The sequence below is a fragment of the Homalodisca vitripennis genome, chromosome 7 (assembly GCF_021130785.1).
Source record: "Homalodisca vitripennis isolate AUS2020 chromosome 7, UT_GWSS_2.1, whole genome shotgun sequence".
NCBI lineage: Eukaryota > Metazoa > Arthropoda > Insecta > Hemiptera > Cicadellidae > Homalodisca > Homalodisca vitripennis.
In genome coordinates this window covers 62099299-62124921 of record NC_060213.1, presented here as the reverse complement: position 1 = coordinate 62124921, position 25623 = coordinate 62099299, and the positions used below count along the sequence as shown (strand labels likewise).

The 25623-nt window shown below is 35.0% G+C and overlaps 2 protein-coding genes across 2 annotated transcripts; both read left to right on the top strand.

Moving 5' to 3' along the window:
* The first annotated feature begins 581 nt into the window (after positions 1-581).
* Positions 582-24426, top strand: LOC124365918 (cytochrome P450 6k1-like). Its single transcript, XM_046822040.1, has 10 exons — positions 582-694; positions 5053-5266; positions 9306-9500; positions 12350-12482; positions 14890-15086; positions 15174-15307; positions 16803-17009; positions 18330-18433; positions 19550-19700; positions 22115-24426. Exons 2-10 carry the CDS (start codon positions 5070-5072, stop codon positions 22276-22278), a joined length of 1482 nt encoding a protein of 493 aa, XP_046677996.1. The 5' UTR covers positions 582-694; positions 5053-5069; the 3' UTR covers positions 22279-24426.
* LOC124366742 (tigger transposable element-derived protein 2-like) lies at positions 4051-4884 on the top strand. The gene is made up of 2 exons (XM_046823343.1): positions 4051-4687; positions 4880-4884. Exons 1-2 carry the CDS (start codon positions 4051-4053, stop codon positions 4882-4884), a joined length of 642 nt encoding a protein of 213 aa, XP_046679299.1.
* Positions 24427-25623: the final 1197 nt, after the last annotated feature.

Here is a 25623-nt window from a genome sequence, read left to right as displayed (position 1 = left end):
TTTTTGGAGTAAGCCTATTAAGTTCAACAATTAGATGCACTAGGAACGCAAACACTTTTGATGTATCGATGTATTCTGATGTATTCTCAGAATGTTTCCCTCACCTGACTCTTCAATAGCTTTATTACTTTGATGACTTTGACCAGCGGGGGGATAGATACAGAGTAATACTAGGAATACGTAATATATTGAAACGTCTGTTGGCTTTTTCGATCAAAAGTATCATACCTATTACGTAAGTTCGAATAAAATTACATAATGTATTTTGAAAATTCTATGAAAGTTTGTAACTCATATTTTGGAAATTCACATTTGTATACTTTGTTTATTAAAAAAACTTCAATCAACCGATTAGGAAGAATGTGAATCCTTCTCAATAAATAATAGTGTTCTGTTTTTCAGCTGTGACTCTTCCCAAATTGTTTAATATTTTTTAACGATGAAAACATTATCTGCTGAGGATGTATTTATAACATAATATTGAGAGGGTCAAATACACCAGTTGATCTTTCAAGTTTGCAGTTATTACATTTGGTTTAGATATTTAACAAACAATGACAAGCATTAAAGAGAATAGTGTAGCAACCGAGATAGGGGTCCCGGTCACTTATTACTGTCAAGGCCGGTAGCAGCCTATCAAGCCAATTCACTCCTAGCACTCGATCTGTTTATTCTAGTTTGGTCGAGCGTGAAGGTAAGTACCTCACACTTGTTCTAGTGCAATCATCTTAGATCCTAAATTGTAGTGTTAGTTACATCTTGCCTTATATTGGACAGATAAATACATTCAAGTAGCCAACTACAAACATTTCTTTAAGTTTTACAAGCTTCAGAGTTATAGTATTTCTGATATTGGCAAAGAGCCGAGAAACAACTTGTCTTGTATATCAGCTAATTTGTCTTGAAACCGATAAATAATTTTCCCCAAAGAAATAAGTCGGCTGCCAGCAGTTTATCAACAGAGTTCAAAATATGAAACGATAATTTTCTCTGATATTATTTTGTTTAGCATGGCACAATTAAAAATGTCAAATCTTCGTCAGTTATCCATATACACACTGCCTATTTGGTTTAAAGAGAAGATTTCAGTATCTTTATGTCAAACACAAATATGTGATAACCGAAATCTACCAGATGACGATCTGGGATTCACGGAGGGTAAAATGCCATATTTCAGCAAATTATTTGCTATAAACTCTGAATCGGAGGCAATACATGACTATCAAATATATCGAACGAAACATTCTAAAACCAGGTCGACCGACAATGTGGCAGATGTCAAGTGTGTCATATTTACTGCGGTATAATCGTAACCTTGTTTTCGTTTTTATATGATAACAGCTGATGAGCTGAAATATCCAATTATGATCAACTTTACCCATGTCGACAATGAGGCAGATGTAAAGTGTGTGTCATATTTACTGCGGTATAATCGTAACCTTGTTTTCGTTTTTATATGATAACAGCTGATGAGCTGAAATATCCAATTATGATCAACTTTACCCATGTCGACAATGAGGCAGATGTAAAGTGTGTGTCATATTTACTGCGGTATAATCGTAACATTGTTTTCGTTTTTATATGATAACAGCTGATGAGCTGAAATATCCAATTATGATCAACTTTACCCAGGTCGACAATGTGGTAGATGTCAAGTGTGATATTTACTACGGTAAAATCGTAACTTTGTTTTCGTTTTTACGTGTATTATAACACCTGATGAGCTGAAATATCCAATTATAATCAACTTTACCCAGGTCGACAATGTGGCATATGTAAAGTGTAATATTTACTACGGTAAAATCGTAACTTTGTTTCCAATGTTAACACGTGTATGATAACACCTGATTAGAGGAAATGTCGAATAATAACCTCCTGAGCCCCAAATTATTATCTAGTGAAGTTTTAGAGTGACTTTTACTATACTGTAAAGTCGTCACTGGGGTCAACGGGTTTATATGATAAACCCCGATTATTGCAGATATCGAATATTGTACATTAGCCAATGCATACTTCACACCACGTGTCTCATAACAGGCTTCATGAGGTCTCATGCATAATTTTAAGACCATAGCTCATTTAATTCTCATTCACATTTTGGTTCGTTCATTAGGTTGCATAGCAGTGTTTGGATAACAACAATAATTCTGTCAAGTAGGAAAATTACTACAACGCCAGACAGCGCTGCAATCAAATCTTGGCACTGACTTTTACATTGACTTTTCACTCTATTATTATTATTACTGCAATAATAAGCAACATTTAATGAAATCTGTTTTTATAAAGGTGAAATTTCAAATGGATACTTACATAAACTTTTTTATAGATTTATATATTAGATCAATAGTTTTTTGCGTTGAGATACGAATATATCTTTATTTGCTACGCTGTATTATAATTTAGAAAAAAAAACATTTATAGGCTAAGATATTATTTTACATTGAATATTGAAGAATATTTTTTATTTAATATAGCATTGTTGCTCTTACTCTGTTCAATCAATATAGTAAGTAAGTATTTACTTATAAAATGGAAACTTTTTTAATTTTTCCTCATGGGGTAAGAAGCTATAAATTAAATTTGAAAAAATTAACAATTAAAATGTTTATTCCAAATCATTATTGGATCTAGCATAGAGGTGTCTTTGTATTTGTATATTTGTATTCCTAAATCTCATTCCGATCTGTTGATTATTGTCTGAAATTCGTAAAAAACATACATAAAAAAACACATAAGACATACATACTTGTCTTATACATACATATAAGACAAGTACATATATATATATATATATATATAAAATCGCGATTGTACTGTATATATATATATATACAGTACAATCGCGATTATCCGAGGCCCGATTAACCGAGCCTGTGGATTAACCGAGGTAGTACAGTATTTGAACAGAAAAAAATAATTTAGTAAGCATGAAGAGCGCGATGAAGTGAAAGCGCGTGCACTGGCTGATGGTACGCGAATAGATGAGTCACCAGCGAGTGTTATTGTTCTAGGCGGGATGTCTCTCTCTACTGGCTGCTGGTAGGTCGAGCCGGCCCCGGCCGGCCGGCGTTCGTCACCATGTCACCCGTCCGTCAGTTCAGTTCAGTTTGAGTCATCACTGCAACCTGTTCGTTTCGCCCCTCTTCTCGTTTCGTTATTGTGCCGTTGATTAGTGTTGTTTTTACGATAAGTGCATCATGAGTTTAAAACGTAAACGGGTAGTGGTTAGTTTAGAAACAAAGTTAAGTGTAATAAAACGTTTAGATAAGGGTGAGTCGTTAAAGAAGGTTGCCACTGACCTAGGTGTTGCAGAAGTGACTGTTGGAGATTGGAGACGTAAGCGGAAAGATATTGAACAGTGGGTTAATAAAAATGTAAGTGATGGAAGCGATTTGTTGCGGAAAACTATGAAGAAAGGGGAGTACGAACAGACTTCTGAAGCGTTGTTTTTGTGGTTTTCTAATCTTCGAGGGTTGGGAAGTCCAATAAGTGGTCCCATGCTTCAAGCTAAAGCTGTTGAGTTTAACAAACGGTTTAAGGACGGTGAGGCTAATTTTAGTGCAAGTGATGGTTGGCTTGACAGGTGGAAGAAGAGGTATGGCATCCGACAATTAAATATTTCTGGTGAAAAACTTTCTGCTGATTCGTCTGAAATTGAATCGTTTAGCTTAAGAATGAAAGAACTTATTTTAGATCATGTGCTCACATCAGACCAAATATTTAATTGCGACGAAACCGGTCTCAATTTTAGAATGCTTCCTAACAAAACATTGGCAGCCCAAAGTGAAAAAACTGCGCCTGGGTACAAAAAGAGCAAAGAACGAGTAACTCTTTTGATGTGTAGCAACTCTTCTGGATCCTTAAAATTGAGACCTCTCCTTATTGGAAAATCAAAGAACCCAAGGGCTTTTAAAAATATCTAAGTTAACTGCCTACCCACCAGTACAGGCATCAACGAAGTGCATGGATGGATGGCCAAACTTTTAAAGAGTGGTTTTTTGACGAGTTAGTTCGTGTTGTTGAGGCCTACTTGAAAAAGAAGAACCTACCATGAAAAGCTATTCTTCTTATGGACAACGCGCCATCTCATCCAGATATGCAAGTGAATTGGTTAGTGGTGACATAAAAGCTGTTTTCTTGCCACCAAATGTCACATCTCTTATTCAACCTCTGGACCAAGGCGTTTTAGAGGCTATGAAACGGCACTATCGACGAAGGCTTCTCCAAGTGTTGTTGACATGGTTGGACGAGGGAATCACGGTAACTGCAGCACTTAAAAAGATCACCGTTAAGGACGTCTCATACTGGATAGCTTCAGCGTGGGATGATGTGAGAGTGTCAACTTTGCAAAAGTCATGGCGAAAACTTTTCCAAATTCAAACAAGAAGCAATGAAAATGGTAACAACAACTGTGTCGCTGAAATAGTAAACCTCGCTAATCAGTTACCAACGGAACTGCTGATAAATGATGACGTCAACGAGTGGTTCATGCAAGACCAGCAAATGGAACTTACTGATGATGCGATTGCCGATATGGTCACCAACCCTCACAACGTCGCAGATGATGACACCGACGAGATAGTGGAAAAAATATCTCACTCCGATGGATTGAAGGCGCTCGAAGCTGCTCTCTCCTACATTGAGCAACAGGAGGAGTCAACCCCTGCCGATGTCCTTCATCTTCAGCGTTGGCGCAACAGCGCAGCGTCAAAACGACAACAGAAGTTGACGCAGAAATCAATAAGAGACTTAAAAAAAAAATTAAAATCATTCAGTATGTACATATTTTTCTATTTAAACTATGCTGCATATATGTTTACTAACTTATTACAAAATAAATAATTTACGTCATACTTTACGATTTTTCCGTTCATTTTAGGTTAATACCCGATCTCCGCGTTATCCGAGTTTTGCGGTATCCGAGGTATGCGCGGTCCCAATTAGCTCGGATAATCGCGAGTCTACTGTATATATATTGGTACAGGTTCTAAGTAAATCCATCATATACTTTCATAAAAATGCATTAAGTACGTTAACATGAACAATTTCCAGTGTCAACAGTGGTCGCAATGCTGACCATGGTGGATTGGCTACTGCTTGCGGTGGGGTTGTTGGCAGCTTGCTACTGGTACCTGAGCTGGAACATGGGCTACTGGCGGGCTCGAGGGGTATATACCCTGCCAGGAGCTTTGCCGGGAGTCGGCCACATGTTGGATGCCTTGCTGTTGCGAAGAGGGGTCCAGACGATCTGTATTCAGGCATACCAGTAAGTTTACCTCACTATCTTGTCACCGTTAGTTTTGCAGCTATGCATTTTATTTTCACATTGTTATAAAAAATTGAATAATTAATCTTATGAAGTTATAATTTTATTTTAAATTCGATTTTTAAAGCCATAGGCAGAGGTTTTGGCACATATAGTTTTTAAGACACTTTACAACACGTACATTATAATGATGAAGAGAAAAAGTATCTTAATCATTCTCAAGATTGTTAAAAACACGGTAGATCTTTGAGAAACTGATTTGAAGAGTCCCCCTTCAAAACATAGTTTTGTTCTACATTTAATGCTTTTAGTTTGAATATACACTGTACAGAAAGATTATTGATAACATATTTATTTATTAACAGCAATGTACCTCTTATATCGTATACAATTATTTATACACACGAAATGCAATTATGTGTTTAAAAGACAAAAATAAGTAATAAACTAGATAAAGAAACAATAAAAACTTTTAGTAAAGAAACTGAGAAAACCTCTAATTGTACCTAAAAGAACATTTGCGCTTGCTTTCCGATGAGCGCTGATGTTTTTCTGGGCATTCTGTGATATATCAAGCAGCATGTGTTTCGACAAGAGCCCTGGTACCAAATGACTAATTTCCAAAGGAAACTTGGATCTTTTCCTAATAATTCCTCAAGAAAGTTCAATTCTGCCTCCTGTGTATACTTTCCAGTTGAAACTACTCTCGATACACCAAGAAATAATGTGTCACGTATATTACTTAGGCAACCCCAGGACCTCGGCTAACAGAAAATGTCGAGATGTTGGGTTATAAAGGTAGATCGATAGGTCTTTATGGTGGAGAAGTGATGGAGAACTTACTGGGTGAAGCTTCATATATGTGAAATGTTTGTTGTTGTAAACCTACAGTACTGTCTACTGCTCGCTTTGACTGGAAGAGGCTGGCACAGAGCTAGCCTCCCTTCTTCCAAGATGAAATGACTGAAACATAGTGTCCGCTATCCCTTCTAATGTTGGATGTAACATGGGATTAGGAGGCGGTCCTAGCCGCAATCTTACTCATCCTGAATATACTGTCACTCCGAAAGCAATCTAAAATTCTCTTTAGAATAAAGTGCAATGAAAAATTTTCTCAAATTCTTGTCGTCTTGAGTGAACAGAACATGTGTACTGCAGAGTGCGATACCGTGTGACAGTTGTTCGCTATTTCCGGTGTTTTAGACCGCAGTCACTATCAAGCTACTTTTAAATGCCCTAACCGAACAAACGATGGTATGTACCTGCAGTGTGGAGATATAGGTTACGTAAGGAATGCAAGGCTGATCCACACTGTTATCTCTACAAGAAGAATAATGCGAGGTATGCTGATCTCAAGTTTCTCTCGGGGACTGGAGGTTACTGTGTTTTCAGAGTCTGGTACAAGTAAAATCTGAAAAAATACGATGATGCGTATTCCACACGTTAATCTCCACAGAAGTCGAGTAGACGATGCTGTTTAAAATCATACCAGGTTGGAAAAACACATAGATTTCTGGTCATCAGCGAACAGTATCGTAATAAGAATGAACCATGGTAGTTTCAGAATGACCTCGGAACATCAGCTATTTTGGACTCCAGATACAAGAAGTAGGTTGTTTGTTGAAGGCCATGGCAATGGGAGGTTTGGGTGAGGTGTATGGACTTCACTTTGGTGAGCTGTTACTTCACTCTCAACAAGAGATCCTAGACTTCCTCACAGAGATTGACAATTTGGAGGATACCCTGAGAATGTAAGAACCTCTGAGAGTGATATCGTGGTAGCCGGTGACTTCAATTCGAAAACTTTGTAGTGGGGTTTGACCCGTACAGATGCCAGAGGAAGATACGTTCTTGAGGTGATTGTAAGATCAGAATTTGGTGTGATTAACGAGGGAAGGGTATCCAAATTTTACAGACCGGGGTATACGCAGACAATACCAGACGGTACTTTTGCAACGGAGGGCCTATCACGCCCCCATGCTTAAGAAGTCGATTCCACGCGGAAGAAATGCCGCATACTGGTGGCCGGAAGAGATCGCTGGTCTAAGGAGACGATGTCTGCATGGGCGTAGCGTTCTGACCAGGGTGAGAAGAAAAGCAGGTCATGTTTGCAGATGAAGTTCACTTGGCATACAGTCGTGCAAGAAGAGAACTTAAGTTTGAAATAAATAAGAGCAAGCGCATAAAGTGGGAAGAGCTTAGACATGACGTTACCGCAGACCTCAGGGGTCTGGTAAAGGATCGTAATGCGTAAGCTCGGATCTCTGTCGCCCAGCCCCAAGATTGGTATTGAAAGGATGGAGCACTTCGTCGACACTCTCTTTCCAACTCATGCTGTGAGAGATTTGAAAGTGCATGCGATGCCGGTTAAGGGCATACAACTGTTTGCAGAATAACAATTAAAACAAGCCCCAAGGACACTTATAAACAAGATGGTTCCAGGACCAGATGGCATACACGGTTAACTGCTGCGTGTGGTTGTGTAGGTGTACCCGGAAGTGCTCCTGAGGATGTACAGCCGCTACTTGAAGGAGAGCGTGGATTGAACTGCTGGAGGCCTTCCTCAGATAGCGAACACTCCACGGAGGTCATAAACGTCCATCTTTGAACTTGAATAGTGGAATGTTTCCTACGATATTTGCGTTTGCAGATGCCTCCGGAGGCTTTCCTGATGGGATATGCAGATAGCATCGCTCGTCATTCTTGCTCGTTGGACAGTTGGGTTTGAACATGGTAATCCGACGCTTGTGCTTCAAGGCTACCAGAACATCGGTTAACACTGACGACTGAAAAGACTGAGTTGGATCTGCTCACATGGAAAGGAATTCCTTCAACCATTCAACTCCAAGCTGGAAGAGTCAAAATACGTACAAAGCTTGCAGTAAAGTACTTTGGTGTGTACCTAGATGCAAAGCTTTCATTTTGGGAGCATATCCGATACTTATCAGAAAAAGCCACCAAGGTCACATCAGCGTTGAGCTGACTTATGTCGAATATCTGGAGTCCGACCTCAGGGCGGAAGCAACTCTTGGTGTCCATTACTCCATCCTACTTTATAGATGTGAGTTTTGGGCCGAACTATAAGGCTATCGAAAGAGAATGGCTTTTTTCAGAGAAAAGTCGGATTGAGAGTGGTAGCTTGGACAGTGAGTCTTGGAGCCTTGGTTCAGGTCATCGCAAGTGTAATACCCATCGATTTAAAGGCGCAAGAACGTATGTTTTTAACAGCAAGGAAGAACTCGGAGCAACTAAGATAGCAAATTTGCTGGGATACTGAATCCCGCGGAAGTTGGACGAAAACGTTGATCACTATCATTACAGAGTGGATGAAGACATAGCACGGCGAGGTGGGCGTTTTCCTCACTCAGTTCTTGTCTTGTTGCCCGCTTGTGTTTTTGGAGATTCACCTCGGCATGATGCGGAACATACCTTCTATAGGTGCAGACGATGGACAGAAGAAAGGAGGGAGCTGATGGTACAGTTGCAGGAAGAAAATCTTCAACTGGAGACTATCATTGGAGTTATCCTCTGCAGACACGAATGCTGGAATATGGTGGCCAAATACGTGGAGAAAATTCTAAGGGCGAAAAAGGCGAATTTAGATCGTGTACAACTAATCTCGAAAATAAAAAAAAAACAAAATGAGAGTATGAATAAGGCTCAAACAAAAGGCCTAGCCCGAAGTATTGGGAAAATAATTTCCAGGCTGAATCAAGAAAAGGAGGGTTATGTTTTAGTGGGCATGCCTGCAGGAAAAACCTGTTGGAACCACACTTGGTTCGCTTGTAAAACCAAGCGTTCGTGCAGTAATACATATTTTACACCCCCGTCGAAAAAAGTGAACGGGACATGAATAAAGAAAACATCCCTATTGTTAAAATTTCAGTCGGCAGTAAACATGAGTTTATTTTAAATATGTGTTTTATGGTGAAATGAAAATGCACACTCTTAACTCCACATTTAGTTGGCTAGACATAATGTAGAAAATTGCATCTATAGTTTACTTGATGGTATGATAATAACTGTACCTGTTTCACAGTAACATCGAGACTAAGGGTCAACCTGCCGTTGGTCTCTACTTGTTCCGCCAGCCCGTCCTGATGCTGAAAGATCCTGATCTGATCCAAACCGTACTCATCAAGGAGTTCTCCAGCTTCCATGATAACGCAGTCCAGGTCGATGACGAGGTTGATCCTTACGTTAGCAGAAATCCTTTTATAACTCGAGGCCAAAGGTACACTTGTCCTCCTTTACATTTCCTAGCATGGTGTAGTTCAGTTAGAATAGTTTAATTTAGGTACAACAGTTTTTATTCAGGTAAAGGACCATAAAATACGTGACAAAAACATACAATACTTGAATGAAAATTGTCGTGGCAACCACGTAGCTTTAACTGATTACTGATAGAATCAACAACAGTTCCTGTTTGCAATTTAAAAATATTTGTATATAGGCAAGCCACGTTACCTAACTTTGTTTACCTTATAAGAGAGATGTGGACTTCATATTCCAAGAGTCGAGTATGTGATAAGAGTCAAATTTCCGGCGCTGCACTAAGCTGAAGGTGAAATTGAGCTGAAACTAAATATTCCCATTGGCTCAACCCTTCCCAATATAGCTTTTTATCTCGATATCTGGTATAATTCTAATTTTAAATCGGTTCCTTCAACTTAGAATTATTTATGTTCCACCAATAAGCTAAACGTGTATCATTATCTAACTTGATCAGACATGATCCAACCATTTGACCATTGGTTTAATGGTATCAGGTTTTGATGCTATTCGTTGAAACTTTTACCAGGCCAGAAGGATAGTTGAACCAGTAATATTGTTAAAATTCTTTCATTGACACAAAACTAGTAGGATACATTGCCTTCAGTATGGTTTATGTAATTTAATCATACATAATAGTTTTGAACTTTTATATTTTGCATTTTAAACACCTCCCTTTGGATAAAAAATAGTACCTTTTATTAAATAAATTATTTATATTTGATGACATCCCAGAATAGCAAAATAAGTTTAACCTTTTGACTCTGATAGGAAGATGGACGTTTTGTAAGGAATGTTGGTTTGTGTCAACGAACGTAGGCAAAAGTATTATTGGATGTATTGTTATAATTATATATTATTAGCAGTTGCGTATCTTGCCACGATAAAGAACATTTCTCTAAAAGTATATATTTATATTCATTGCAATTTACTCCAGTCTTAAAGTATTTGTGCCATCATTGATTTTGTTTTGATATATACGAGTATACACAGGTCTGAGAAGCCTACTTATGTCAAAATACAACTAAGATGGGTTTTATAACAGTACTTAAATTTATGGTAAAAGTTAGACATTAACTTTGTCTTTTATATCTGCATTAGAGTACTCACCAAACACTGGATACTTAATTTTCTAAAATGCACAATCAAAAGTATATTTGTTCTAAATGTTTAATATTCTTCTCTGGCTATTTTATTACTCTGTACTCAACAGTATTTGCAGAAAATGTTGAAATAAGAAGTGTTGTTGCTTACTCTATATCTTCACACTTTTCACACAATTCAAACAAATGGAAAAAGTGGCTAAATTAATTAAAAATATAGTTGTGCTGTATTAAAACTATGTTTACACAGAACAGTTGATTACATTAACCCTCCAACTGGCGGTCATTTTTTCCTGTAGTGACGGCATGTTTTCGAGCCTCGTGCAAGGGTTTAAAAAAAAAATTATTAAAAATATAAATTAAAAGTAATGTATATAGAAGTATATATTTTTGTGTTCAGAATTAAACATATAATAATATTAGTATTTAAATTTGGCCTTAAAAAATGTTTACTAAAAATTTTGTTCCATGAAATTCAAAATTTAAATTTTTTTTTTTAATTTGGGGGGGGGGACCATACCTAGCAAACCAAGTTATAGTACGAAAACTAACTATAAAAGTGAGATTGCCATTTTGTGTTAAATTTATTCTAGTTTCAGAAACACATATGCATTATACAAATTTATGAAACTATAATAACACTATATAACAAAAAGCAGCGATGCGCATAAATTGTGAAAATAGGGTGTTATGTAAGAGTTTGCTAATAAAAGTTTAACTAATACAGTTTTACTTCAATACATGTTATATTGCATATTTTATTACTCAGAATGAAGTAAACTATACAGCAGTAGTAAAATAAATTCCATAACTTTTTTTTGAAGAGTCGAAAAAAGTTTCATTTTGTCATTACTCAAAACTTTTGCGAAAAAATTTTCGAGAAATTTATTTATTCTAAAATATATATTTATTTGCACTATTGCAATATTTAACAATTCACCACACACTAAACACAACACTAAAACACAAATAAACCTACTAAAACTTACTAATAAACACGACTCGTCACATCAACAACTCAGACGGCATCGACAACATGGCGGTTACAATGAATTGCATCATCTTCTTTTACGTTCAAAACTACGAACTTGGTACGTTGCAACTACAATTCAAAGAGGAATAAAACTATAGTATTCCTTAGGCTTTTTTTTCCCGAATCCAATGGTGCATGAATCGAATTGATACGTTGCCGGAATATGCTGTAATGAGTGATTATGCAAGGGAATGTTTGTTCATCAAAATTTTGACGAACAACAATCCACAATGGGTTGTGTCCATCAAAATTTTGATGAACAACAGTTGGAGGGTTAAGAGGCTTTTTCCAATTAATATTTCGCAAATTTAAAGATCAAGGTGAAATTTTCGCTACTTTAGAGAGCAGTGGGGCGAAGGCCCAGGTATTTTCTGAATAAGAATGGGCCTGTATTTATACCAGGGACCCTACGAATGGCCATGTAAAATTTCAGTAAAATCGATAGAATAGATTTGCATGAAAACAAACCAGGCACCTTTGCATTTATAATATTATTCCAATGAAGACCGTTTCAATACATTGCGTAACAAGTATTTTTTTTTTAGAATATAATTGGAATCCCTTATTATTAAGTTTAAACATTGTGATAAATTTCCAAATACACGTGATATATCTGTTGGAACCTCACAATACTTGCATAAACAGTCACATAGTGGAATCCTTCACTGTTCGCAGATGGAAGACGTTACGCCAAAAGTTGTCTCCTGCATTCAGTCCTGTCAGAATAAAAGTGATGTTTCCTCTAATTCAGGCAGTAGGCCAAGAGTTCAACAAGTACATGAAGAAACACTTGAATGAAAACGTTAACGTAAGTAATAATACATATAGTTAATCAAATGACATGGGATGTGTGAACTTTTGCACTTTTTGGTAGACCATATTAGTATCCAAAACTTTTGGGCTACAACCAATGTAGTGAATAAATCTTCTGTTATTCACAAAATGAAGATTTATTCACTACACGTTAAGGTGTTAAAAATCAGAGTTATAACTGTACAAACTCAAAATTTGCGGCAAAGTGGAAATAAGAGTTTAATCAGCTTGTTTGAAAAAATAATTCTTCGAAGTCTCAAAATACATTGTTATGAGTTGTTATCAGTCGCTTGAGCTCGCCTGCGTGTGTTATCGTGGCCCCCGTTTCAGATCACTAGTGCACGTGTAACGAGTTTCATATGCTTTTGTAGGAAAACCTTGGGTTGATAATATTAAATAATAAAACTTGTAAATAAAGGTTAACTAGATGTGTGTTCATTGAGTAAAATTGAAAGACTTTCCAAATCTTACGATGTGTACAAACAAACTGTTTTAGTAATAACAGTACTCTTTGCTTGGCACCGAACCATGTGGAACTGTTGCCACACTAATCTCAAAACAGTGACTTTGGATACAGGTTCAAGAGTTCTTGAAATAAACTCTTCTTCCAGAATGGATTGTACTTTCTTAAACAAGACGCGAAATAGATATAGGTAAAGGTGGAGTAGTAAGAAAAGGCGGGGCAGCAGGAAAATAGGCAGGTATTTCTTGCAGAATAAAAGCTGGTTTCACAGGATTGATAAAAACTTGGTATTGATAGAAGATTGGTATGCTTGTAACAAATTATGAGATTTAAAGTTTTTTCGCCTCGATCAAGAATGCCGTGAGGTTCAGTATAGGGTGGTTGTAATACCTTTAACATTGTTACTTTTTCACAGAAAAGCATGACTGCAATTTGACAGTTCTTTTAAAACAAAAGTGCAGGTTCGAAATGTCTTGACGCTAGAGAAGGTCTTAAGTGAAACATGCACACACTTAAACTTGAAATAAGCGGCCTAAGATAGTAACTATCGATCTAGGAATATCTTATTATGATTTTACTGGAATTAAAATGCACCTTAACAATTGTTAAAATAAACGGGTGAATAAGAAAAGAAAGTTATCGATCACGTAAAAATTGTAGAGGAATTAAATAACATTATATTAAATCTTAAATTATTTTTGATAATATTGAATACTTCGATAAAATATTCAAACAAAAAATAAGTAGATGATAACATAGCCAAGACGAAGAGAAATTTTCATGGATATAAAAAAATATTTAGCAAAGATTTGGGATAGAAACAGTACATTCAGCAATTTTTGATAAATCCTTAGGATTTGAATTGAAGAATTTATTGCAAAAGATATTTTATTAAAATGGTGATACGGTTTGAAAAAGCATTGTTTAAGAAAATTTAGAGATCGTAGTGGTGATATAAGTGAATAGTGCGAGTTAAAGAATGAGTTAACAGGATGTAAAAAGTGAAATACGTGAGTCGAGGCATTCTTGGTAACGCCATGATAGTAGATAACATTCAGAATATGTGCGATGAGATAAACGACTTGTTTTAAACATAATTACTATCGTTGTCATTTTTAAGGTCATCATATAAGAAAACTCAAAATGCAAACTAAAGATCTATATCTTAACCTAGTACAAAATGGCGGCCAACTGAAAGTTTTAGAAGTCAGAATTAACTACGTACAACCTAGACATATGTAACCTATTGCAGCAGCTAACATTGTAAATGTTAAACACCTCTCAGTGTTTTATAAATTTTAAGATATCTTATTTTAAACTATTTAAATCCTTAAACATTCTTTCAAATCGTCATATTTATTATTTCAATGTTTTGATAATGTTCTATAATATTAGCGAGAAAATAGAAATAAAGATTTTGAATTCTGTAGTTTATATAACACCGAAAGATAAGAAAAGTTTAAGAATGTCCAACTTTTCCTTGCTCCCGAAATACATAACTTCGTACCATTGGATTTAAAGTAAAAAAATAAAGAAATCAATTTCTTCTTCTTCCTTTAAAATATATAGGTACATGTTCAATATAATAAATTGACAGCTTTTACATTTCTAAACTTTATTTATATTGGTGATGCAGCATTCTTTATGTATATTTGATATTGTCACAATAGGCAAGTTTAAGTTAAATTAAAAAGCCTAAGTAAGAACCTAGTAGATTGTATGGTGTTACGCTGCAGAGTAGTGGTTGTCTGGGTTTACCAAGTGCCGCAGTGAGCCACACTAATCAGTAACGGTAATATGTGCGATTGCGAGTAGAGCCAAAGATGCTCAAAACATTTCCAAACAAAGCTTAATAAAAATGTTGCACACATAATTAAGGAAATATATTAAATTTACTCAATATTTAATTAGTTACCTTTTGACATTTTTTTTGTTCCAGGTAAACCATGTCACAGGATTGTTTACATCCGAAGTAGTTGCAAAATGTGCATTCGGATTGGATGGAAATGCTTTTAACGATCCCGACGCACTGTTCTACCAACACGGACGCAAGCTCTGGGACGGCACACTTAATAGCCCAATCGAGTCTTTTATAATTTTTCTCATACCGAGCATCAACAAAATCCTCAAAAGAAGGTACAATAATGAGATGTTGTAACACTTCAGATAGTACCAATGTTAGTGCTTCCCCATTATTGAACATGACTAAAATATATGTTACAGCTTTTTTCCAAAAGAGACTGCTGAGTTCTTTGAGAACGTGATCAAGCAGGCGATAGAATACAGGCAGAAAGCTCCTGACAAAGTTGCAGATAATGATTACCTTCAGTTCTTGATTAACCTTCATAATAAGAACGGTAAGTCCCACACAGTTTTGAACCAATAATTGTGCATTAATCGAGCAGCACATCAGGAGTTTTATTCTTTGTTTAAAGTTTGTTATTGACGAAGGATAATTGGATTTCGGAAATTAACCTTCGTCATATTTTACAAAAATAGACAGTTTCAAGGATTGGTATATATATATTCTTCGGAATGTGTCAAATAACCTCAATGCATACAGTTAAACATGCACAAAAATTAAAAAAATCTAGTACAAATGTGGTAATGACCTCACTTTGGTGACTAAAAGCTGAAAAAGGTGTATGTCATATAACCCCAAGCACACCAAGCGCACGCCAGAGTCTCCAAGGTGACTGGAGCAAGCACCAACCATGTCATTACACAAAACAAGCACACTGATATACACAACCGTACCTACCAGTGATGATGAAAGACCGAGGAAAAAGCAATAATCGAGTTACACACTTCTAGTACTATTCTTTCGAGACAAAATACGATTTTGGATTCTGTTATGTTACAGTCTTTTTTATACAATACTAGTTATCCTCGGATTTACACGGAATTTTGCAGGCTTTGAACGTCTATGGGCACTTCTGGTTCGCGTGAGTAATATTTCCGACGCTAAAGTTGAGTTTGCCGAAGGTCTGAGAAAGCAACTTCGGTCATGAAGCGTCTAATATCGGGGATTGTAATTTAATTCCGGTCTAAAATATTTCTGGTCCTATAATTGAGTTTGCTGTATTACTCTGGTCAAGAAATTATATACAAAATCAGGTCCGAGAAACCTACTTATGTCAAAAGACAACTTAGATGGGTATTATAAGTCTTTAAATTAGTAGTAAAAATTGCATAGTAACTTTGTGTATGATGTCTGCATTACAGTACTGACCAAGCACTGGATACTTAATATTTGCTCAAACGAACAGTTAAAAATATATTTTTACAAACACTTTTCTTATCTGGATATTTTCTTAGGCCGCGCTCTAAAATGGTTAGAAAATTTAGAAATAAGAAGCGTTATTACTATCTAGCTTATTATATACTTTCAAGGTTAAAAAAGTAAAACAATTGAAATATTGATGAAATTAATTTAAAATATGCTTGTGCTACCATAAAGCAATGTTTACACACAATGGTTTATTAAATTTGTTAAATTAATGTTTCTCAAATGCAGACACCAAAATGACATTTTTCGTAACTTAAGAGGGGGGTTATCCCGGACAGATTTTAGAAGTAAAAATAGGCCAGCATGTTAACCACGGACCTTAAGAATGCCTATGCGAAATTACAGTACTATCAGTCTAGAAATGTTTACGTGATGGAGTAAAAAAGTATCGTAACAACATATTATCTTGAACAATCCTGTAAAATTCTTACGCTAGACCAGCCAAATCTCTCGTGACATGATCATCTCAAAGTTACTGATATGCTCAGTATTGTATAACACTAGTATGTATATTTTATTTATAAAACCGAAATAGTCTTTCACTTGTACCTTCTCGGTTGCAGAATTCGGATTAATTGATGTCGTGGCACAGTGTCTGACGTTTTTCACTGATGGCTTTGAAACATCATCTTTGACAGCAAGTTTTGCCTTGTATGAGTTGACGATGAACCCAGACATACAAGAGTCTCTGAGACAGGAGGTCCTCGCTGCGGATTCTTTGAACTATGATTCCATCAGTTCTCTGCCACTCCTCGATCGGGTTTTGCAAGGTATAAGTGGATATTTAAAATAAAACTACTAGATTTAAGTAAAAATACAATTCAGAATTTAATTTTTTGGTGTTTTCTTAAGTAGTATAATTTACAGTAATTAGTGATCAGAAACAACAAGAGTTTATAAAACTGACTAATACGGATCAGTAAAAAATAAATCTCTACGTGGTGACCGTTTTATGTCACTTAATGAAAGCTGCCATAAATATTTGATTTTAAATTAGGAGTTTCATTCAGTACACGTAATTTATATCGGATCGATTAATTTTGTCAATAGCAAATCAATAATTCATCATATTTTGATGCTTCCTACAGTGTTCTCGATACTGTTACTAGTAGATGCTATTTTGTTCCTATTTGAAGATGTATTTACAATGTTCAGGGTGCAGGAAATTGTAGTGAATAGAGAGGGAGAAAATTGCTATCCATATAATGTGTACACAGATTTATAAAACTGTGAAGTTTTAACTCTTTTCCTTATCCAAAAATCGTTAATAGTGCTAAAGATTAGAGAAGGAAAAACTGGTGTTGTATTAAATTTGTTATGATAAGAATTATTTGGTTGCTTGATTAGTACTTTCATTTTCATTTATTGAGTCAACGGTAAACCATTTCGTACATATCATGTAACAGGTGGCATGCCAGAAATTAACAAATCCAAATAAATATCGCCAACACTTAATTGTAGATAATAGAAAACAATGTTATCAAATATCCAAAGTTTAACATAATATACATACAAATTAACGCCTACATCAAAATAAATATCAAAATCGATTAATTATAAGTAATATGAAAAATATTAAATAACAGCTGAAGTTTAATTTACCACCTATTAATAAATAACTAAAATACCAACTAATAAATAATCATTAACAAACAACATCTAATAAATAATACATTTACCACCATCCAAATAAACAACAAATGGTAGCAGATGGCATGCCAGACATTAACAAATCCAAATAAATATCGCCAACACTTAATTGTAGATAATAGAAAACGATGTTATCAAATATCCAAAGTTTAACATAATATACATATAAACATTAACACCAACATCAAAATAAGTATAAAAATCGATTAATTATAAATAATATGAAAAATATTAAATAACAGCTGAAGTTTAATTTACCACCTATTAATAAATAACTAACAATACCACCTAATAAATAATAATTAATAAATAACATCTAATAAATAATACATTTGCCACCATCCAAATAAATAACTTTGTAAAAGGTTTTTACGCATTTTTCATCTCCTATAGTTTTGTTCATCTACACACTTCAATTATTAAAATGTTCCTTTTTCCAGAGACACTGCGAAAATACAGTGTATTCGCGATGACCAAAGAATGCTCCAAGGATTTCACGCTGCAGGCAGATGGCCGATCCTTTCCAATTAAAAAAGGACAACACGTAAAAACATTTTATATTATACTTGAGATCCAAATGCAATATACAGAGTGTAATAAAATTCTCTACACTAACACTAATATATATATATATATATATATATATATATATATATATATATATATATATATATATATATACATATATATATATATATATAGTGTTTTCGGTATTATGCTTTAAAGGATTCAACTATCCGCCATCTTGAAACTTAATATGGTAATATAATAATTCTTTATTTGAAATGGCAAGGACAATAATTCTACCAAAGTTTTGTTTTTTTATCTTTACTGGTTTCTGAAATAAAAGATTACATATTGGCAGAAAGATACTAAACAAAAAGTGAGAATACTTTTTTCTTTTTAGTTTTTAGGTTATAGGTTAAGCTTACAAGTAATTTTTTTTGTCACTGGGCTATTAATTTACGAGCGTTCACATGATCAGAGCTTGAATTTAGGTACTGTATCGAGGGATATATCTTTATATACAAGAAGCGCAGGGCATCCGCACTGATGGCCATGGGGATTTCCGATCGGTACTTCCCGATCTCAGATCACGTCCCAGATCGCCCAACTTTTGCACATCAGATCATGTTGGACGATCTGGCACATGATCTAAGGGAAATTGCACAAGGACACCTGTGCCACCTCGTCCTTCTGGAGAGAAAAAAGAAAACATTCCTCTATATATTACCTACATTCAAGATCAGAATACGTAAGCGCTCGTTAAATTTTATATTTATAAAATGCCCGTATGCATTTATGTACTTATATGGCCTAATAGCAAATAGTAGGTAGGGATAGGGTGGCTTCCACTCCGACATAACTCCTTTTGCGAGGCAGAAAACAAGAATTGGTCGTAACAGTGACATAAGTCAAACCAAGCCTGTTATTTATAATAATGTAGGTTTTCTAGGTCCCTAGTAAGAAAAACTCTTAAAATATGTGGCCTCCACATATTACCAAAGTATCAAATTTTGTTCAAGGCCATAGAGGTTAGACGAGAGTTATAACCATCCTTACGTTTAATATATTCTCAAACTGATTGCAACTTTTATGTTAGTTTTAAGCACCAAAACACCATTTGCATGTATAACCCTCCGTTGTTCTCTGTTGACAGGTTGTGGTGCCAGTATATGCGATTCACAACGATCCTAACATTTACCCTAACCCGGATATATTCGACCCGGACAGGTTTTTACCAGAGAACATTAAGACTCGCCATCCGATAAGCTTCATGGGTTTTAGTGCAGGACCTCGCACATGTATAGGTATATTTATTAATTTCTCCTTGATATGTACATTCATATTTACCCTTTTCACCTTTACCATTCTGAGGGGTATTCTTTAATGCAACTATGGTGGTAATGGTTGACTCTATGCAAATATTAAGTTACACTCCATTTCACTTTCTGCTTAGAACAGAGTCTGAAATCTGATATAGATTGACTCCTGGGAACCTGTAGTCCACTTTTGTCTGAAGAGATCCATAAAAGGTCGGTGGCGAAGTCGTTCAGTGATCTTCCTTGGTTATAAAGCAGCGGTTACCGAATAGCAATCCAGCATATTCTAGAAGGAGAAGTTTTCTCGTTGCCCTATCAGGTTCAATATTCGCTTCAGTAGCAGTTAAATGGAAAACAAGATATTTCTACAAAATGGTTACAATATTTAAGGTGCATTTCCGATGTAGTACCTGGCTTATGAAACACTGGACGTAAAGTGTAGAGCGCCCTTCTTCAAGAAACCTTTAGCCTACACAATCTACTGGTTATTGGATAATCACCCACCTAGACATGGACATTCATAGCCTGTAAGGTGACTTGTGTCTTAATTCTTTGATTTCTAAGAGTTACTCAGAAAATTGGCTAGGAATATCTGTATTTTATTACAGAAGACCATTACAAATCTTTATCCTCTAGCTTCCAGTCTGTCTAGGTCTCTGTGGGACCTCGGCCAATAACTAGATAATTTGTCTTCAGAAAGGTGCTGTAATGGTATAATAGTCCTGAAACTTTGAAATTAATTTAAATTGGTGCCTTTTTAAACTTGCCTGATCTATAAGCTTATATCTAAAGAAAAACTTCTCATGAGAATCGTCAGTCTTTGGATATTCACAGTCTATTGAAGTACTCTGAACATTTTGAGCTTCTAGGTGGTTTTCAATTATATCATTTTCCAGACTTTGGGAACCCATGAAATCAATGTAGTAAATACGCATATGTGGAAGAAGGTCTCTGAAAATGTATATCACCTAGGAGCTACGAAACCCAGATAGCTCATGGAATCTGGAAATTCTCGACTGTCGGAATTTCCAGTCTTGGGTACTCGTACCCTCTGCGAGCACTTGAACTCTTAGCTTCGCTTCCAAAAATCTTTATAGTCTACAACAATTTCCTGCCTATGAAAATTACCAGCTTCAGAGAGTTTCCACCCATACACAGTTTATTATACTCGTATACACGGTAGTCCATGCATCCTCTGTAAGATGTGCAGAAAGCGTTTATAATTCTTGTGCTTTCCCCTTTTGCTGCACAGGTGCGAACTATCCTCGGCTAACATTTCTTACATATATTTTTTATCTGCTAAAAATTATTACATTATTATGCGGGATAGTTCTGCTAGTTAATACACTCTGGCTCCAAATACAAAATATTTCCAGTCCATGTTTTTTTTGCATATATCGATCATAATTCTTTTAGTAAAAATTTATTGAAAATAGTAATAGAAGAGTAGTTTAGTCAAAATGACTTTTGGGCTGTGACTGTATCTTATTTGTTGAATGGCCCCAAAAACGAATTACGAATTTAATCTTGTTTCGCCTGTAATATTACCCAACCGAATTTCTTAAAGAACACAAACACACATAGAGTTAGATATCAACTTAGAATATAATGTTGAGCCTTCATCTAGTGAGAACGAGATCCACAAATAGTACTAACAACATTTAAGCCTCGTCAAGAGTTCACTCGTACCAAGTGACGAAAATCTTGTTGATTGTGTATCCAAAGAGGAAGAAGACTTTTATGGTTTAAATGAGAGTACTCCATCGAAGATGACGTTATAAATGTCTGGTTCCAAGATCGTGGCCATGAATACACGATTTACTAGACATTCGGATCTGGGCGACATGTGTGTCAAATAACATTGTAACATTGGTATACGTGAATCAGTTGATAGTAAATCCGTAAAGCGTCAAGCATGTCATCTTTCACGTATCCATTGAAATCATTGCGAAACCTGTAACAGCTTCAAGAATATATTTTTATTCGATATCTCATGGCTGTGATGCCGAAGATGTTGAAAAATATTTTTTTAAGTCCTGGTTAGTAACACAGCCTGCTAAAAGAGATTTAACACCTTTAATTCAATTACATTTTTTACATCATTGTGTTGGAAATCTAAATGTAAGTAACCTATAAAGTAAACTTAAAAGTTGTCTCATCACATATTTTGAGATAGGGTGTGCTCATATAAGCAGGTAAATACATTTTCATACTTTTTAACAATAGCAGTTTGTACGCTGTTCTTTTAGAGCAGAAAACAACTGTTGTAAGCTTACTAATTTTTATATTAACTTAGACATCAAATAACATACACTACCTTATGTAGTAATTGAAAATTAATATTTTTAATTTCATTATATTAGCGTAAGAACGAATCTGTCTTACATATTTGGTTGTTGCAGGGAACAAATTTGCCACCTGCCAAGTAAAGGTGTTGCTGGCTAATATTCTGGCCAATTTCAAACTGGTGAAGTGTAACAAAACTGCGGAAAAGATGAAGCTAAACCCGTTACTGCTAATGCCTGTGCCAGAGGGAGGAATCTGGCTACAGTTCCAAGAATTGTAACAACCGATTTGTTACTACAACTGTTTTAGTTTTAAGATGCACATATGCCCGATAATTTTGTAAAATACAAAATTTATAAATTGAAAATGAGTGATTTTTAAAGGTGAAAAATGAAGGTGAAGATGATGCACTCGATTTTGGGTAGTGAAAACACTGTTTTATAAAAGTCATATAACTTTAGAGGAATTTTCCTGAAAAAAAAAGAAAGTGGAATATTGTTTTTTATCACTCAAAGTGAAATGTCGGGCATTTAAAGCAGGACATTTAGGCACCCTTGTAGTCAGGTCCAAATTAAATCAGCTGAAGATACAATTGCAATATTTAAAGTTTGTACATGAATACACGTACATGTTTCAGGAATTAACGTGTTTTAGAATCACTTATAACTCAAAGAAAGTATAGTTATTGAATTAAATAAATTTAAAACAGTATATTCTGTAATAGTTTTTAGCAGCAAAATTTATTTTCTTACAAATAAAATAACGTTACTTCCTAAAAACATATCTCGTTCATATTCAGTCGTTTTTATTTGGACATGGTTACAAAACTGTCTGAACTGTACTTTAAATATGATGGTTATCTTCAAGGGCTATGATTTGGAATTGAAAACGTTTCTGCTGGAGGTGTTTGAAAGATTATTTATTTCTATAAATAGCAGGAATACTTGGAAATTTATATTTCATGTTACATACATACATTTCATGATAATTAATACCTAATTTAAAGTTTAATTGAAATGAAATAATACAACAGATTCAAGCAATTAACTAAATATGATAGGTACCGGATATCAGGGCATGGGTATTATGAAATAAATAGCATCATCAGTGTTATTTAATATATAGATTTTAGCGATTTTAACTGCAAACGGAAATTAAATGATCAATATTGTGTTTAAAGTTTAGCGTTTGTATTTCCCACACAATTAAGAAACATGCAACATTTTCACGTATCCTGCCCGTAACATATTAGCTACTAACGCAAATATTAGCCTAATGGCGTTGTTTACTGAGAAATCAGCTGATTACAGGACGACTGTTTTCAATCCATGTCCATTGACTGTAGACATCCTGCTGTACAGGTTTTTATTTACATGTAAGTTTCTTATGTTTAAAAAAAAAATGTAGAAGCCAAAACAAAACGTATAGTGTATGCTTTGGATTGCAGAGTAAAGATCTAAAACTGATGTTAAACTTCGGGCTCGTTTTGAGCATAATACCAATACACTGATTTAAAAGTCAATCCTACTGTGGGACAGAAAACTTCAAGCTAAAAGAACTTCCAAAATAGGACAGCATGAAAAAATGAAAGTAATTTTACAAGCAATAGAATAGGTGCGAATATTTTTTATTTTAATAAAACCTCACATGCATATTCATGTTATTGAAACAGATTACTGAAAATACCTAAATCAAAATTCCCTATCATATCACGTAAAAGGCTCAAGTTTCCTGCACCCAAATCGTTATCCTTTAAGACTAGATTTTGCTAACGAGATGTTGGACCGCACTACCTGAAATCCCACATTTCTTCAAAATGTATGAAGCTACTTTTCAACTTTGTGACATTGGCGTAATCGGGGATCACGAAATCGAATGCTTCAGTAATGCACTCAATAGATATCGCAAAAGTACATTTTTGGATGGGACTGATGAAAATGCAAACATGGGAAATATTTCTATGGATCAAACCTTAAGGCCACATTTGTTTGGACACGGTTACTCATTATTGTAGTACCTCGAATGCCAGACCAAACCATATTCCAGGAAGACTGTGCTCCAGCATAGTACCACAATGATGTTTGGGATTTCTTAACGAACAATTTCCTGGCCATTGACTCGGTAGGAGAGGGCCTATTGCATAGTCAGTAAAATCCTCAGATCTTAACTCTCTAGATTTGTTTGCATGGAGATTTATCAGAGATTTCACGTATGAGGTAAGGAATACATTAGTTTGCTGGAACTAATGCATTAGATTGTGGCTGCAGGTGAGAGTATAATGCTACAAATGCTTACAAAAACATAGTGGGAGATTGAGTACATTGTACCGTGTGAGAGCGACTTTACCCGTGATCACATTAATACCATGATGTAATTAGAAAAAGTTAACATAGTCGTTTGAAAATAAAAAGTACATTATTATGTCTCATGTCATAGTTTTTTCTTGATACCTACATCCAGTTGAGTATATCAGTGTACTATTTGCACAACTAAAGAAACAATCCTTTTATATATTAATATAATATAAGGAATTTCTGGTAAAAATACAAAATAAAACAAAACATAAACAAGAGGTCGAAAGTTGGACAATGTAAAAAGTAATTTAGTTTATGTTCGACTCACATTTGGATGTTGTACTTGAATGCATCAACAGGCTAGGATAAATCTGACGCTTTTAGTACACATTTTGTTAATAATATTTAAAGGGTTTCAAAGTGTACTTACAATTTAAACTTATTTTGTTAAGTTCTATTCAATGAATGGATCGAAAAGCTTAAATCTTACAAGATTTTTGAATCTATGTAATGGCAGTAGAGTGGGACTTTTGATTGCCTGCTGTTTCGAGATGTCAATTTAGACCTCCTATAAATATCAGCAACGTTTTATATTTCAAGATTGCATTTAACAATAGTTCTTTACAATTTTCACGGAATTATTTTCTTAGTTTCTTACAAGAGTAAATAAATTTATCCAAATATATATTTTGTATTTTCAGGTATGTTGCACAATTCATAAAAAATTAAATGCGTTCCAAACGACAAACATAGCTATTATTGATTTACAGTTAATGGTTTGATTATGGAAAAGAAAATTCTTGGTTTGAATTATGAGAGCCATCGAAAATTTGAGTGTTATTTAAACGGGGGTTGAATCAACATGTTCATTTGTAGAGTTAGCTCAATTTGTGCATCTGCCACTATATTTTTAATATGGGTGTCTCTGATTTTAGTTTCTAGCTTCTTCGTCAACTTTTCTTTAGACCCCTTTAGACTAGCATGGCTCCAGATTCCAGGAGTCAAATATGTAACAATTTCAGATTCCATATGTACTAAAAAGAAGACGAACTTGAGCCAAACTCAACGTTCATATTGTACCTGTAAGGTTCAATCTTTTAACACCTTTTCCTCGTTTAGTAGCCAGGAAATATATATTATCTTGTCAAAATTACCCAGGTTTTTTTTAAAATCCCAGTTGAACTTGGACTTTTCCAAATTGGCTTCACAGATTATCAATTTGTTTACTATTTTAGAGAGTCAGTATTTGAATTAAGTAAACAAAAAATAAAAAATAAATATGTCAAAACACGAAGTAGCGGATGCTCCTTTAATTATTAAGTTTTCAAAAG